Source organism: Lygodium microphyllum, chromosome 6, assembly GCF_053477565.2.
Source record: "Lygodium microphyllum isolate KBCC chromosome 6, Lygodium_microphyllum_v1.1.10, whole genome shotgun sequence".
Lineage (NCBI taxonomy): Eukaryota > Viridiplantae > Streptophyta > Polypodiopsida > Schizaeales > Lygodiaceae > Lygodium > Lygodium microphyllum.
In genome coordinates this window covers 163,875,369-163,891,855 of record NC_141140.1, presented here as the reverse complement: position 1 = coordinate 163,891,855, position 16,487 = coordinate 163,875,369, and the positions used below count along the sequence as shown (strand labels likewise).

General features: G+C 37.9%; 1 protein-coding gene across 3 annotated transcripts; it reads right to left on the bottom strand.

Moving 5' to 3' along the window:
* Positions 1-3,383: 3,383 nt before the first annotated feature.
* LOC148035367 (uncharacterized) lies at positions 3,384-15,795 on the bottom strand. Of its 3 annotated transcripts, XM_087680405.1 has the most exons (3): positions 14,272-15,795; positions 7,238-7,284; positions 6,341-6,726 (listed from the first exon to the last, which is right to left on the bottom strand). In XM_087680405.1, the coding sequence occupies exon 1, from the start codon at positions 15,740-15,742 to the stop codon at positions 14,849-14,851; it is 894 nt and encodes a 297-aa protein (XP_087536531.1). In that variant the 5' UTR covers positions 15,743-15,795; the 3' UTR covers positions 6,341-6,726; positions 7,238-7,284; positions 14,272-14,848. The 3 variants fall into 3 exon arrangements, with proteins under 3 accessions (XP_087536529.1, XP_087536531.1, XP_087536528.1); XM_087680403.1 differs by lacking the exons at positions 6,341-6,726; positions 7,238-7,284 and adding an exon at positions 3,384-3,469; XM_087680402.1 differs by lacking the exon at positions 7,238-7,284.
* Between the last annotated feature and the right edge of the window lie 692 nt (positions 15,796-16,487).

Below are 16,487 nucleotides of genomic sequence, written 5' to 3'. Positions count from 1 at the left end.
ATTTAATGCGTACATGTACTTATGGCCACATCTCACCCAAATACATCCTCCATATAGTCATATATTTGTGGCTTGAAATTGAGATAGTAGAAATTATCTTTCTTTCACTCATCTAACATCATCATCCAAGAGCTAATATTGCCACTAGAAATGCGGCACTCCCAATCATATATTTGCTAGAAATATAGCCATAGTTGGGACCATTTTAGACATGCTTGCTCTCAACTCAGGACTAGGCCTTCTTAGCACACCTACATGCCACATCCTCCCAAAGCATCTTGCAAATGCTTGCATTGAAGAAAATAATAAGTATACCTAAAGTTCCATTGAAACCTTATTGAACTATAAGATTGGGCAGCATTCTCATCATTGCTCATGTTTGATGATATAGTGCCTACCAAGCTAGCTTTAGGTCTCCACTAGTGAGTGCAAAGGCAAGTCCAAAAACAGTTGGATTGTTGGAATTTGATGGAGTGACCAGTCATGGTGATGGAGGTTGAGATGGAACAATAGGATAATTTGGGCACAATGGAGGTATCACAAGAGGAATTTGAGATGGAACAATAGAGTGATTGGTCACAGTGGTGGAGGTATCACTCGAGGAGCTTGAAAAACTATTAGGGAAAGGGGAGAGATGGGTGCAAAGTGATGGTATGAGCAAGCCATAAAACATGGCTCACAGTAGTTGAAGGGGCACCCATCTCTAATATCTAAGCATCCATAAAACATGACTTGTAGTCGTTGAAGGGGTGCCCATCTCTAATCTCTAAGCACATAGTGGTGGAAAGTGGATAGGCCTAGATTGGATGAGTAATGGGGAGCCAAGATAGGGGAAACATGATCACATGCATGAGTAATAGGGAAATTTTGAAGAATTTGAGGTGTGATAAGAAGCTTGTGAAAATAGATGGGCTATACTATTGTAGAGGAATGTGCATGGTATAGAATCAAGGACCTATATGTAGGAAAGTTAAAGAGTGACCTTTCGGAATCTTGAAAGGCCTCATTTGGATCTAAACAAAAGGACCACATCTAAAAGTCAATCCCATGCTATTGGGAAGTTTTCTCCACTTCCAAGGGAAACATGGAACATGTACATTCAAGGGTGCCTCAAGGAGGTCTTGCAAAGACACTATTGGAAAATAGAAAGTCATGGTTATGGTGTGATAAAAAGACCTAGAAATTTGAAGGAAAAAATAAAGTTCATTAGTAACACCTATAGTGCGATATTCTCCTTGAGTAAAAAATGGTGAAGTGGAAAACTATGTGGAAGAACACTATAACATGTAATTATTGGCGCCTTAAATTAAGAGAATACAACAATGAAGGGAAAATTATAGTATATCTAACTTATATAGGTTGTTTCTCTCTAGAACACATGTCAAGGCCAATGCACATTAAATTTGAGTCCATGAGTTTATTGCCAATTCAAAAAATAGGGTTACTATTGCATGGCCTTTACATGGAAACTCTTAAAGACACAATGCATACATATTTATCTCTTTAATTGATGAGAAAGGTAAGAGAATTAGATTTACCAACTAATTCATAGGACATATGTATCAAACCCTTACCTATTTCCAAGAGAATCTACAATATGGCATTGTATATTCTTTTTTACATACATGCAAAAATAAAAAAAAGGGTTAACATTCTTATTAAGACAAATCAAAATGCCATTAATAGAATAAATTGAGAACAATACTTGTATAATGTTAAGAAAATGTTGACTTAAATAGTGTTCTACTTTCCCCATAATGAAGAAGTTTGCTAAATGAACCAAATTGGTTCATATTAAGTAGTTGAATGACTACTTCTTAAGATAAAACTTTACACCAATTAAAAAATGGTTCTCAATAATACTAGCAAGACCTATTGTTAAGTTGCATGTTTGAACGTGCCATACCCCATTGAATAGAGAGCAACAAAGGACAAAATATTGATATCATTAACAATGCCACTTTTACAATTAGATGTAATTGCAAATGAAGACTTGAAAAACTCAAATAATACAATTAATGAGCATGAAGATGAATGATCATATTGTAAGCAACACAAAAGAAATTGACATGGACTATTTGGCATTGATATGAAAAGTTTGTTGGACCAAAACATCATTGTCCTCCTCACGTTAAGCCCTAATAAAGATGCTACTAATTAATATATTTAAAATCACCAAATTATAGATACTTAGGCAAAATAAAATTGCAATTTTCCATTTCATAGAATTAAAAAAAGTATGCAAGACCAAAAATCATTCTATATGCTCTCAAGCACTAAGTTAGAACATAAAAGAGAGCATTATTCCAAATCATTATATATGGATATTATAACATTATTTAGTGTTTTAACAAATAATGCACATATGCCTAAATAAAAGTCATTTCCATTTAAAATCTTTCTAATCATAAACACTTTGATCTAATTATTTTTTATAAAAAATATTTAGATTAAAAAAATATATATATATATAAACCTTCAAAACCATTTCTAACATTCAAAGACATTTCAATTTACAAATTGACTCCTCCTACCTCTCCTACTCTCAACTCATAGTTACCTTCAACTATTACATCTAACGTAATTGATTTTTAAAATGTTTTAAATATTTCAAAAGTATTTTAATACATTTTAATTTCCATTTTTGTATGTGTTAGAGGCTTGCCTCACACATCAAATATAAGTTATTAGGATACCTAATTATGTTGTGTTATGTTAGCAGCTTGCACTCACACTCACAGAACTTTCAAACATATGATTTGTTTGAATTTATTATTGCTAGTGTTTGAGGCTCTCACTCACACTAATATGATAGCAAATTCAAGCAATAAATTTTTTGTTTCTTTGTGTATTTTAGAGGCTTGCTTCACACTCCATGAATGAATTAAAACTTTATGATGCTTTTACTTGTGCAACTATACTCACACTCACAAGACAAGTAATATGCTTAGTCATTGCTATTGATAGAATTTTAGATTTACACACATGCTCTAATAGTATGATTGGGCAATAAAATCTTTGTTTCCTCTGAGTTGTTGAAGCTTGCTTCCCACTCCATAGACAAAAATCAAAATATGGTGCTTGTACTCATGTTTTGTTACAGGCTAGTCCTCACACTCACAATACAAGTGCAAGTTTTCCCTTACTTCTTACTAATGGATACATTAGTGGCTCTATCCTTATCTGTTGAGGCTTGCCTCTCACTCCAAAATAGAATCACACAAACATTAGAATAATCTGACTTTGTGTACTTTACAGGCTTGCCTCACATTGTGGCATAATATCGTATTTTATCAAAAAACCCTAAAATTGCTAGTGTAAGATATTCCATCGCCACAATGATAAAATGCTTCCGTGTAGTAGATGAAGCATGCACAAGTCCAACAAAATCAATGCCCCACTTCTCAAATGGAAAATTCACAAGAATAGGATTAAACGGTCGCTTATAATTTTCTCTGGAATCATGTCCCTAACAAACATCACGACGCTTAACATATGAAAAAGTGTCTCACTCTACAAATGCTTAAAGCATTTTTATGCATGTTAAAGATGAAGTGTACATTTCAAGATTGTCAAAACTTTTATGCATGTCTATACTTGCATATAGTTCCATTTTTACTTTTATAGAAATGACAAGTGGTGAGACTACCATTTCCAATTTCCAATGTGCATAAAAGTTGCATTAGTGAAGATGCTTGGTAATACATGCATGATTCCAATGAGAATCAGCTCTACACTATTTTTTATATTGATGACAAGGGCACCTTCTTCAAGCAGTTTACTCTAAACTTGGCAACCCATGCATACAAGTGTCTTCATGACATATCTTTCATACCTCCAAGGCCTTGTTCTTGGAGATTAGGTGCATTATGGGTCAAATTACAATTGGTGATAAAGACATTGCCCCCAATCTTCTTACAAAACCCTCTTAGGCTAAATAGAGCATTACATGCATGCTTCCAAAACTGGCCAGCAAATGTATATTTGATAGGTCCATAAATCCATCCCCCTCTTCTAAACCTTCCCCCAGGAAGGCTAGTGGAAAAAGTCACACCATGATAGGTCCTCTAAATAAGGACATAGTGTACTAACAACTCTACACATGCATATAGCCAAGCTGGCAATGTGCCAACCCCCTCAATGGTTTGTCTCTAACTATTTGGCCACACTCGACCACCATCCAAAATTCAAATCAGGAACTACTAAGGTGAATGTGTTTCTCATAAATGCTTTCTCCTCATATGGGAAGCTCACAAAGATAGACTCAATAATACCCTATGTAGTTGCATGAGGGGTGGAGCATTGATCTCCAACAACCCCCCTCAATGTTCACCCGAAAGGTGAACTACCCCTTTAGTCCAATACCAAGTTGATGAAGGCGTGGCTCCAAGGTACTCCTCCCAAGAGCTTCGGTGAAAATGTTTGCACAATTGTCTCTAGTATGACAATTCTCCAAATCCACTTTCTTATCCATGATAAGGTCTTATACAAAATGATATTGGACTTCTATATGTTTTCTTCAAGTCTAGAACATATGGTTCCTTGCAATTGCCCTGCAATTGTGATTGTCACATAGCAACTTTATAGGCTCCTTCTGCCCTACTTCTATAAATGCTTAAATCCTTGTTAACCACCTAGAAGGCATTACATGCAACAAAGCATGCTACTTTTTACTCAATCTTATTTGAAGAAAGAAAAGCTATAGATTGCTTCTTGCTAACCCATGAGATTACTCCATATCCTAGTGAAAAGCAATACCCAATCACTAATTTCTTGCCATAAGTTGCTCTCACCACCGCTAATATATGAGATACCATATTCCAAAGTACCTACAATATACCTCAAAACACACTTTCCTTTCCTAGAATGAGTTTATTTTGGTCGATTAGAGAACCTGCTTATAACACATTTATATTTGCTAATGTTTGGACATGTATTACATAAGTAAAGAAGGCCTCCCACAAGTTTTCTAAAAATCTCACTATCAGGAAAATGTAGATATGAGATACCATATTTCAAAGTGCGTGCAATATATCTCAAAACACACTTTTCTTTCCTCCATTGAGTTTCTTTTCTTAATTAGAGCACCTCCTTAAAACACCTTTAGCTTCACTAATGTTTGGGCATGTATTACACAAGTAAAGAAGGCCTTATACAAGTTTTCTAAAAACCTCACTATCTTTGGACCAAAAACTAGCTCATATATTTTTATTCAATTTTGCTATATGAGAATAGCAAACTAATCTTTACAAGACATTGGATTTCAATTTCCATATAAGGTTGTTCAACAGGGTCTAAAGACCACTTCACATATTTCTATTTAAGATAGATGCTTTTGGAAATAGAATCATATCATGATTATATCATGCATGTGATAAGACCCAAAATCATACCAATTTGGGAAATACACTCAAATATCATCATATAACATCTTGTAGATTGATTTTCTTCCAAAAAATGCAATTGAGGGCGTAGAGCACTTCACAGATTTCTATTTAAGATAGCTGCTTCTAAAAAAATACAATCATATCATGATTATATCATGCATGTCATAAGACCAAAAATCATGCCAATTTGGGCAATACACTAAAACATCATCATAGAACATCTTGTAGATTGATTTGCTTCTTAAAAATGCAATTGAATTGCAAGCAAATGTTATTGTTTAATGCAAATTGAACTATCACATTTAATGAGAACTCTTTCTCTCAATGTTTGAAAGGGGCATATACAATCTATCCAACTCAAGTATCATATACTATGAGTGCACAAACAACTCAAGATATTGTAATTAAACTATATGAAGTTGTTATAAAACCTGAGGTATTCTAAACAATAACTTTGAAGAAGTAAGCAAGTGAAAAAGTATTTACAAATCAACCTAGATGGAGATAGATAGCTCATGTAAGCATAAAGAAGACCTTGAAAGAATAGGTAATTTTGTCAAGTCAATGATCTTACTAAGCTTGTGTGCCTCAATATCAAGTGACATATTGATGTGTCACATGGGCCATTGCAAGGTAGAATATTTGTTTTAGGTTTAGGATACGTATATAGATACCACATTACGAGACTTATATAGATGTTGCATTACTTATCCACTTATTAAGTTCATTAATATCAAAATATCATCATGACCATTTACTCCAGAGAATTGTGTAATTACCGTTTTAAAAAATCTTAGTTCATTGATATCAAAGCAAAGTTTCAAATTTGAAAATAATTATTAGCCATAGGATTCCTAGAGTTGCATCATTACTACTCATTATAATTGTCTCTGCACATGAAAAATATACACTTTATCTCAGGTTAAATTATGTTTCATTTTGATTTTAAATATAACCAAATACATGTTAGATGTCACATTTTTTTGGGCACTTTCTTACCTTAAGGATGTCGACAATGTTTATTTAGAGTGCAAAGTATTAACATGTATAGTAGATATCATCTACAAAGATTTCTTCCTCGTCCTATAGTAACTACTCTCCAAGAACTCCCCTTAAGGCATTTCATCAAAGCCATGGTGTTGTGCCGCTTATCATCCACCATGGGAAAGCTTCCAATGTTGCATGTGATGGGTGATTACAAGCTGAGAGTAATAATGTGTGGTGGAAAATTCCAAATAAAACCTTGCTTGCTTATCCTTTGTTGTGAAAGCATGTATGTAACCCATGCTAGGATCCATGTGTGTGAGAAGTGGAGTTCATCATGGATATGTCACGAGTGCTGCACTAGACACAAATGAGATGGTGTTAATAGGGTGCAGCATATCATTGCTAGCCATACAAGTGAGAGTATCTAATGTGATGGTATGCAAGCCTTTGAGCATGCTTCTTTGCTTGGAGAAGATGCTTGATTGATATTATCAATGGTTCTTAAATTGGGGCTAAAATTTTCATCGCATGCATGAGGGTCATATGTACTTTGAGGTCGTGCTCTAATGCTAACACTTAAGCGCCATAGTTGTTTGGTTGACCTCTTTGGGCATGCTGATCATTTAGACAAGGCAATAGAACTGAGAAAGAATATGCCAATGCTTTGGGAAAGGAAGGCTAATTTGCTGCATGAGGAAAGGAGAAAAAGCATTGTTTTGGAAAGGGAGTATATGGAGAAAAAGAAGGCTACTAGTAGGCTATTATTAGCCTTTTGGGGGGGGGGGGGGGCGCACAACATGAATAGGGGAGAAAACAAGGAGGGCATAGCATGCTTTGCAAGGGGATCAACCAACACTGCCAACCTGTTGAGTATGCATAAGGGTGGAGCCTTGGAAGCACATGTAGTCACCTGCGTAGCAGCCATGGATCAAAGTCACACTTGAAGAAATCTCAACCAAAACCAGAGGCTGTGTCAAAGTTGGTGATTGCAATGCTCTAGATTTGCAACGTGTATTTGACTACAACCTAATTTGTTTAGTCGGTGACTGCATCATTTTGTGATCTTGATTGTCCTATTCATGATCAGAGGGAGTGCGTTGTTATACATCCAACTATAGGGAAGGTGGTGAAAAGCTTCAAAAACTAGAGAAGTTGTTATTACTATGGACTGGGATGGCATTTTAAGGAGAAGTCTTTCATGTCAAACATGGGCTGCTAGCCATAATTCGGTAAAGCTTAAGAGGTGTGTATCAGATCTATGTGAGAAAGTGGGAAGAAGCTTTAATCTTAGGGTGTTAACTCTAATGGGAGAAAGGTGCAAAGGTTTGAAGGAAGGCTAAATTGCTAAGAGGTATCACACTTTCAAACGCATCAAATACCAATTTGTGCATTGCCATCTCAAGCTCTCAAGATAGCATGTTGAAGTTTATACTCAATTTCTAGCTATCTACAACTTTTACAATAGAGAAGATAGTTTTTGGCAATATGGCTACATGATCATGTGACGGCTAGAGAAGGAAAAGAGGATAGACTTGGGTGCAATTGTAGTGCGGTAGACGCCATGGATAGTGATCGCAAAAATGCAAAGTCCCTCAAGCACACCAAATACCAAAAAGCTATGATGTGTTATGCAGGATGATTTGATCTGAAGGGGTCCACCTTATAGAACATGTAAGATACATGTGAGTTCAAAAGAAGGGTATTATATTTAATAAATTTTATAAGATTATTTTTACAAAAAGGGGTTTTTAATTATAATTTTTTAAAAAATATGTATATTTAATAAAGTAAAAGGGGTAATTTAAGGCCGTATAGCATATAAAGCAAGGGTATTTCTTAATATCCCTTGAATGCACATTATATATATTATTTCTTATAGGTGGACTCCCCAAGGATTTGATGGAAAATATCATATTGAAGGAGAGGATCAAGGGGAGCTTTGAGGAAGTTAACTAGGATTATTCTTTGAGTTGCAATGCATCATCTCAGAATGTACTAACGTAGTCCACAGTCAAACAGAACAATAATATATATGAGTATCCTTCTTCTTTCTTTGAGTACCATTCTATGCATATATCTTGAGACTTGTAGTATTCTATCCTATGGAAGCCTTAGATGCATTCAAAGATCTATTCTAATCATATTTAACCCTTATGAATCCATTTATGGACTTTGAGCCAAAGAGTGGAGCCCTTATGTGTGAGATCTTCTTTAAACAGTTAACCCTCCATCAGATGTATCAAAGAGAGAGTTAAAGTTGATATCCTATCCATGTAAGATTTTTTTACTTGGACATTTCTAAGCAAGATATTGATTCCATAATATTATTTCTAAGAGAGATTATATCTGGAAGTTCTAAGTGAGAGATGCCAAGGGTTACACCGAAAGGTATTACATTGTCAAGTTCTATGCGAGCTAAGTTATGTGAATGATCAAGTGTCGATGTTCTCCTAAGAACAAATGTCAGGTGAGGAGTCAAGTTATAGGCCAATTGCCTAGAGTATGACTGATATGTATTGAGTTATTGGCTCACAAATTCTAACAAGGCATCTACTCCAGATTTGTCCTAGTGTTTCCATCTTTATTTCACATGTGCCATTGCATGCCTTGCTATGACTACTTAACAAGACCCTACATCTTCCAGTCATCGAGTGTGCAACTCCCTCACATCTTTGGTGAGCCTGACATGAAGGGCAAGGTGAAGAGCTAGTATAAATGTAGGTATAGATGTAGATGTGTATATATGTTTTGGGAAAGGCATAGAGAAGGTCATGGAGTACCTTCAAAAGCTACTTGAAGGTAGATCCACAGATGATGCGATTGGGATGAAAATTTTGGTTATATGTATGATGCTCAATGAAGCTTTTAAGTCCCTAGTGATAGAGGATGGTTCTAGGAAATGACCATATGCTTTGTGCACAGAAGATACAACAAGTGGTGGATTCCAGTGTACAAATGATTGAGCTTGGATATGTCACTTATGTCACTTATGAATTTTGGAAGAATTATGGGAATTTATGCATGAGGCTTGCTACAATATATATTTATCAACAAAGAGTAAAACTGGAAGAAGAAGATGGTATATAGGATGCTTATGCAATGACTAGTGATGCTTTAAGTTTCCATACCGATGAGGTCTCTATAGTTACTATGGATGGTTTGAGTCACCATACAAATGATGTTTATGTAGATACTTTTGATTATGTAAGTACCCATGCAAATGATGTCTTGAATGAGCCCAAAGCAGATGAGATGGACAATGCATATGCAACTTTTTTGAGTGCTTATTATGAGGAAGCCTATGAGGCTCGTATACCATTAGATATAGTCAAGACTATGGATGTGTTGACTAGCTAGTCCACAGATGCCTTGGAGGAGTCTATGATGGAGGAATCAACCATTGCATTTACATATTTCTTAATGTGTATGAAGATGCTTATGGGTCATTTGTTACTTGATACAAGGACTCAAAGGGAGATTGGTGACTTGCTAGATGCACATGATTTGCAAGAGATAGTTACAAGTTATAAGAGTGTTCATGAGCTAGAGGCAATGCCTACAAAGGATGTTGGATGTGATGCTCCACAAGTGGAGACTATGTCGAAAGCTTTGTCCAATGCTTTGATTGGAAAGTCAAATATATTTTAGGATATGGAATGTCTCAACATTATTATTTATTCTCAAAGTGTATTCAATGCTATTGATGCTCGAATTATGTTGGATGTGAATTGAAAGGGTCAGCAAAAGTAGCCTCCCACACAATTGACTTTGAAAGAATAAGCATGTTGCTATGTATTTAGTGATGGGTGAATTTTGAGTACGTATATGGAGGTTCAAAAGCCTCAAATATATGAGAGCTACTCGTGAGCTTATGACCCTAGAGGAGGTGCTTGGTATGGTGCTACAGTTGTGCATTGAGTTATGATTTTCATCTATGATCCAAGTGGATCGCTACTTTTGCTCAAGGTGTAGAGAACACATTGTTATTTGGGTGTTTGTCTGACCCGGGTGGATGCATCTTTGACACATCAGAGGATGTGTAGATTGTTGAGAATTAGGCAATCACACCCAGTGTAGCCCCTTTGTATGGAGCAATTGGGCTAAGGATATGCAGGCTTGCTCAATCCCATAACAGAGTGGTGGAAAGTGCTACCTATCCTCGAGCTATAAAGCATTGTACTTGCCTATCATTTGAATGCAATGTCATAGTACTTTTGTCCTTTCACTCAAGGGTCTATGTCATTGACTACCTACACAAGATTGTCTTTATGAGTCCAAGTCTCAATCTTGGAGCCCGATTCACTTGTGTAACAAATAGTTGTCAGCTCTATGTCTTCATGAGTCTTGTTTACATCTATCATCCACCATAGCCATGCTCTAGATCCATGCATTTTAACATAGATTAGGAGGGAGTGGATGTCGTACCACTTATCATCCACCGTGGAAAAGATTCCAATGTTGTATGTGATGGGTGACTACAAGCTGAGAGTAATAATGTGTACTGGCAAATGCTAAATAACCCTTTCTTATCCTTGTTGTGCAGGCATGTATGTAACCCATGCTAGGGTCCACATGTGTGAGAAGTGAAGTTCATCATGGATATGTCGTGAGTACGTGCTCCATTGGACACAAATGAGATAGTGTTAATAGGGTGCGGCATATCATTGCTAGCCATACAAGTGAGAGTATCTAATGTAATGATATGCAAGTCTTTGAGTATGCTTCTTTGTCTGGAGAAGATGCTTGATTGAGATTATGAATGGCTCTATACTTGGGGCTAATATTCTCGCCACATGCATGAGGGTCATATGTACTTTGAGGCCATGCACTAATGCCAACACTTGAGCATTGGCTGACCTCTTTAGGTATGGACCAGTCATTTAAACAATGCAATAGAGCTGAGAAAGAAGATGCCAATGCTTTAGAAAGGAAGGCTAATATGCTGCATGAGGAAAGAAGAAAAAGCATTGTTTTGGGAAAGGGAGTGTATGGAGAAAAAGAAGGCTACTAGTAGGCTATTATTGGCCATTGGGAAAAAAAAGGGCATGAATAGGGGAGAAAACAAGGAGGGCATGGCATGCTTTGAAAGGGGATGTGAGAGCCACCACTACCAACCTACTGAATATGCGTAAGGGTGGAACCTTGGAAGCATAGGTACTCACCTGCGTAGCCATCATGGATCAAAGGGATGCTAGTCACACTTGAAGAAAGCTCAATTGAAACCAAAGGCTATGTCAAAGTTGGCGACTGCAGTGCTCCAAATTAGCAACATGTGTTTGACTACAACCCGGTTTGTTTAGTTGGCAACTGCATCATCATGATCTTGGTTGTCATGTTCATGATCAGAAGGAGTGTGTTGTTATACATCCACTTGTAGGGAAGGTGGTGAAAATCTTTGAAAACTGGGGATGCTGTGATTACTATGGACTCAAACAGCCATTTGAAGGAGAAGCCTTTCATGTCAAACATGGACTGCTAGCCATACTTTGGTAAGGCTTAAGAGGTGTGTATCAGATTTGTGTGGGGAGGTAGGAAGAAGATTTAATCGCAGGGCATCAACTCTAACGGGAGCAAGGTGCAAGATGTTTGAAGGCCGGCTGAATTGTGAGAGATATCACACTTTGAGAGGCATCAAATACGAATTCCTACATTGTCATCTCAAGCTTGCAAGACAAGACACTAAAGTTTGTACTCAATTTCTAGCTATCTGCAACTTTTACAATAGAGAAGAAAATGTTTGGCAATATGGCTGCATGTTCATGTGATAGCTAGAGAAGAAAAATAGGGTAGACTCGACTACAGTTGTAGGGTTGCAAATGCCATGGATAGCAATCATAGAAATGTGAAGTCCCTCAAGCACACCAAATACCAAAAAAATATCCTGCGCTATGCAAGATGATTTGATGGACAACATCACTTTGAAGGAGAGGATCAAGGGGAGCTTTGAGGAAGTTAACTAGGATTATTCTTTGAGTTGCAATGGTCATCTCAAGATGTACTCATGCAATCCACAATGTTGAATAGAACAACAGCATATATGAGTATCCTTCTTCTTTCTATGAGTACCCTTATATGCATAAATCTTGGGCCTTGTAGTATTCTACCCTATGGAAGCCCTAGATGCATTCAAAAAAATAAATAAATTCTATTTTACCCCTTATGAATCCATGTATGGGCCTCGAGCCAAAGAATGGAGACCTTATGCATAAGATCTTCTTTAGACAGTTAACCCTCTGCCACATGTATTAGAGAGAGAATTAAAGTTGACATCCTATCCATGTTAGCTTTTTTTACTTGGACATTGATAAGCGAGATATTGATTCCTTGACATTATTTCTAAGAGAGATTGTATCTCAAATTTCTAAGTGAGAGAAGCTAGGGATTATGCTAGAAGGTATTACATTCTCAAGTTCTATGCGAGCTGAGTTATGTTAATGATCAAGGATCAGTATTCTCTTGAGAGTGATTGCCTAGAGAGGAGTCAAGTTATAGGCCAACTGCCTAGAATATGTCTCATATGTATTGAGTTATTGGCTCATAGGATCTAATAGGGCATCTACTCAAGAGTTTTCCCAATGTTTCTGTCTTTCTTTCATAGGTACCAATGTCTGCCTTACTATGATTGCTTCACGAAACCATGTGTCTTTCGGCCATTGAGTGTGCAGTAGCTCCCCGACAATGACTACTTCCAAGTTCCTTGGGACAATTGCAAAAACAAGTCCATAATCACTTTTAGCCCTATCAAAAAGAACCTCATTCTTAGCATTCTAGATATTAGGTAATATAGTTTCTGGAACAATGTTCTAGATCGTTATTTCCTCATCATTCAACTTGCCATGATCTCCTAACACGGCTTTGGCACCAAAGGTACTCGACAATATATGTAACCTTGCACATCTTAGACTACACATGCTTAACTTCAAGACAAGCCCGAAAAGGTACATTCCATCTTCCTCCTTACATTTTGTTGAGGATATATTAGGAAGATGAGCTTATATTGTAGCTCCATCTTAACAAAGAGTTCATTTATCTACACTCTCCAAATTTGAAAAATCTTGAGACAATAAAATTTTTAAATTTAAGGTTAGATTTTCAAAAAATAATTTACAATCCACATATAAGTTCTTTAGAGTCACTCATCATGTGCTCCTTCCAATAACTTCATATCCACATGAATCCACAAGTATTTTTTTAAATTTATTGGTCAACATAGACAATGGGCAATGGGAATATTGAACCATCTCCCTAGTTTAGCTTTATGTCTTTAATTCTCTTATAGATATGGGATTATCATTGTAACTAGGGTATGAAAAGTAGCAAAAATATTCGTGATGACAAGTTAAGAGCTAAAGGTTCTTTAAAATGGTTGATTCATAAGGCCATTAAAATCTTGTAAATTTCCACATGGTATATGCAAATGAGATTCAATAAGTAGTTAGGCATGATTGGAGATTGTCTAGGAGTAAAGTGAACGTTCATAGGTTGCATGCTTTGACGGGTCTATTCACAAAGATTGTACATACATGAGATATTTTAAAAGACACATGCACTATGCATTCCAAATGGATCGTTGCTTGTTTTATGTGTCTATGAAACCCTTTAGGTGTGTGAATTTCCAACTCCATTGTATACAAGTTTATATTCCTAGACGAGTTATCAATGACCTATTAAGAAAATGATCCATTAAGTAGTTGCTTGGATGTGTGACTTTCATGCATTGTGTGGTTAAGCTCATTCATAAATTGCTAAAACAAACCCATTAAATATTGATTGGGGTTGTGAGGAAGATGTACTAGTGTTTAATAGTGGGGCCAAGGTAAGACAATGGCTTTATGTTTAAATTGTGATAATGAAAAGAAGTCAGAAGAAACAAGCGTGCTTAGGGTGGAGAACTCACCAATACAATGCCCTCTTGATGCTCCAAATGTATATGGGATTGAGCTACAAGTGAGGAAGCCAACAACTTGCAAGCCATCTTTGGTGCTCATGACATGGTGAGATGTTGCATTAAGGTTCAAATGCTAGACCTTAATGAGGAACATAAGAATCTATGCATATCCCTCGAAGGCCCAATGCATCTATGATGAAAACAAATGTTGAAGGCAAAAGGTAAATGTTGCTCTCATGTAGGGTGTTGCATTAAGTTTCAAATGCTAGACCTATTTAAATAGGAAGGCAAGAACCTAAACATGTCCGTAGAAGGACCAATGAGTCTCCGATGAAGACAAATGCTGAAGCATTAGGTAAACGTTTGTTTTCTTGGGACTTATAAAACCTACAAGAGCACAAGCTGCACACGACAAGTGTGTGGGAGGTCATGTACTTATAAAACCTACAAGAGGACAATCTGCACACGATAAGTGTGTGGGAGATCGTGATGGTTCTTCGGAGTATCTCGTACTCTCTCTCTCTCTCTTTTGTTTTCGTAAAACTCTCTCTCTCTCTCTCTCTCTCTCTCTCTCTCTCTCTCAATCTCAACGTCGATAAGGACGGAAAGCTGATCGGCTCTTTGATGAACAAGGAAGTGAGTGCTTATCCTTATATCTGCGAGTAGCAGCAGGAAGACCAATCCGCGGGTATCTGAGGTGCTCCCTAGGGAAGGTCCTGAAGCGGGAAGGACAGGCACGATCCCAGCTCAGGCGATGACAGCCTCTCTCGAGGAGGCGGAGGGCGATGAAGGACGAAGGCTCGTAGTTGGGGAGGACGGGAGGACCAGAGGGACGCTGGATGGCGGGTACCGAGTCATCCTCAAGGGACGTTTCCGATGATAGGTCGTCCAGCTCCCCACATCGTTCGAGGTGGGTAAGGGGGCGGGGACGGGTGGGCAAGAGAGTGGAGTAGGTCGAGCCTTGATGACGGTCATTAGTAACGTCAGAGTCGGTGTGGATGTAGAGAGGCCAGAAGTTGAGGCTGAGGTTGTTGATGGCGTCGAAGGTGGCGCAGGCCCAGCAATAGACCAGCCCCGTGTCCTCCCTCACCACCGGCAGAGGCGCCGGGCACTTCCCGCATCTGCGGCACCGGAACACGCGACCCTTATAACGGCCGCCAGATTCTCCATCCTGCATAATATAATCCTGCCCGTTATCGCATACAATATCAGGGCCACCAATGCCACTACCCTCTCCACCATGGGCGGCGCCATCCGGACCGACAACATCGAAGGAGTCTCGCCCTCCGCACTCTATCTTTGTGAAGTCGTCGCCGTCAGTCAGTTCCGTCTTGCACTGTGGGCACGTCGGCGTCTGCTTCCCATTCACCCAGCGGCGTATGCACTCGAAGCAGAACACGTGGCCGCAGACAGTCGCAACAGGCTTCCGGTCACCCGTCAGAGCGTTCAGACAGATCGAGCACGTCGCCTCCTCCTCCATCGTCTCCCTTCTGCCCCGTCCTCTCTCCTCGTTAATGATCGCATGTGATTTCTTGGCCGCGACTCTTCGTCATGCTTTCTCGCGCATGTGATTTCTTAACATGTTTCTAACGCTGGGTGAGGTGCCTCCTAAAGTTAATGTCCGACGGGTTTTCAGACCTTACGGAAGTAAATAAATTTAGTCAATTTAACACTTTAGCCGCAGCGACTTATCATTCGCGTGCTAGAAATGGTCATGTTTTTTATTGGCAGAATGTCAGTTCAAATCCCTCAAACCTTAATTTTCGTCAATGTGTAACCTTAGGCACTAAGACCCCAATCAAAAACTTTTGTGTGCGAACACTTTGTCTTTTATACAAGTGCAAGTACATGACGTTTTTGTTAACGTTTTGGTTTTTTCAAGTACATGACGTTTTTGTTATCTTTTTGGATTTTAAAAAAAACAGTACACTCAAAATTGAAGAAACGCTTTTTAAGAAAAGCTTAAGCATTTCAAAGCTTTTAGGCTTTTCAAGTTTGTAAACTACAAAAGCTTTAAAAAACTTAAAGGAAAGCTTTGAATGTTGGGAAGCCTTAAGTCTATATAAAGGGGCGAGTTAAGTAGTATGTGTCATTGTCTCCATTACAAAATTCGTCACTTATTTGAGGAGAGAGCAAGGTCATACACAAGTGTATGCAGACACGTACATCAGTTCTTCAATCATCGCATTTGCAAGCTAAAAGGTTAGATTCAAATAGACTTCGCC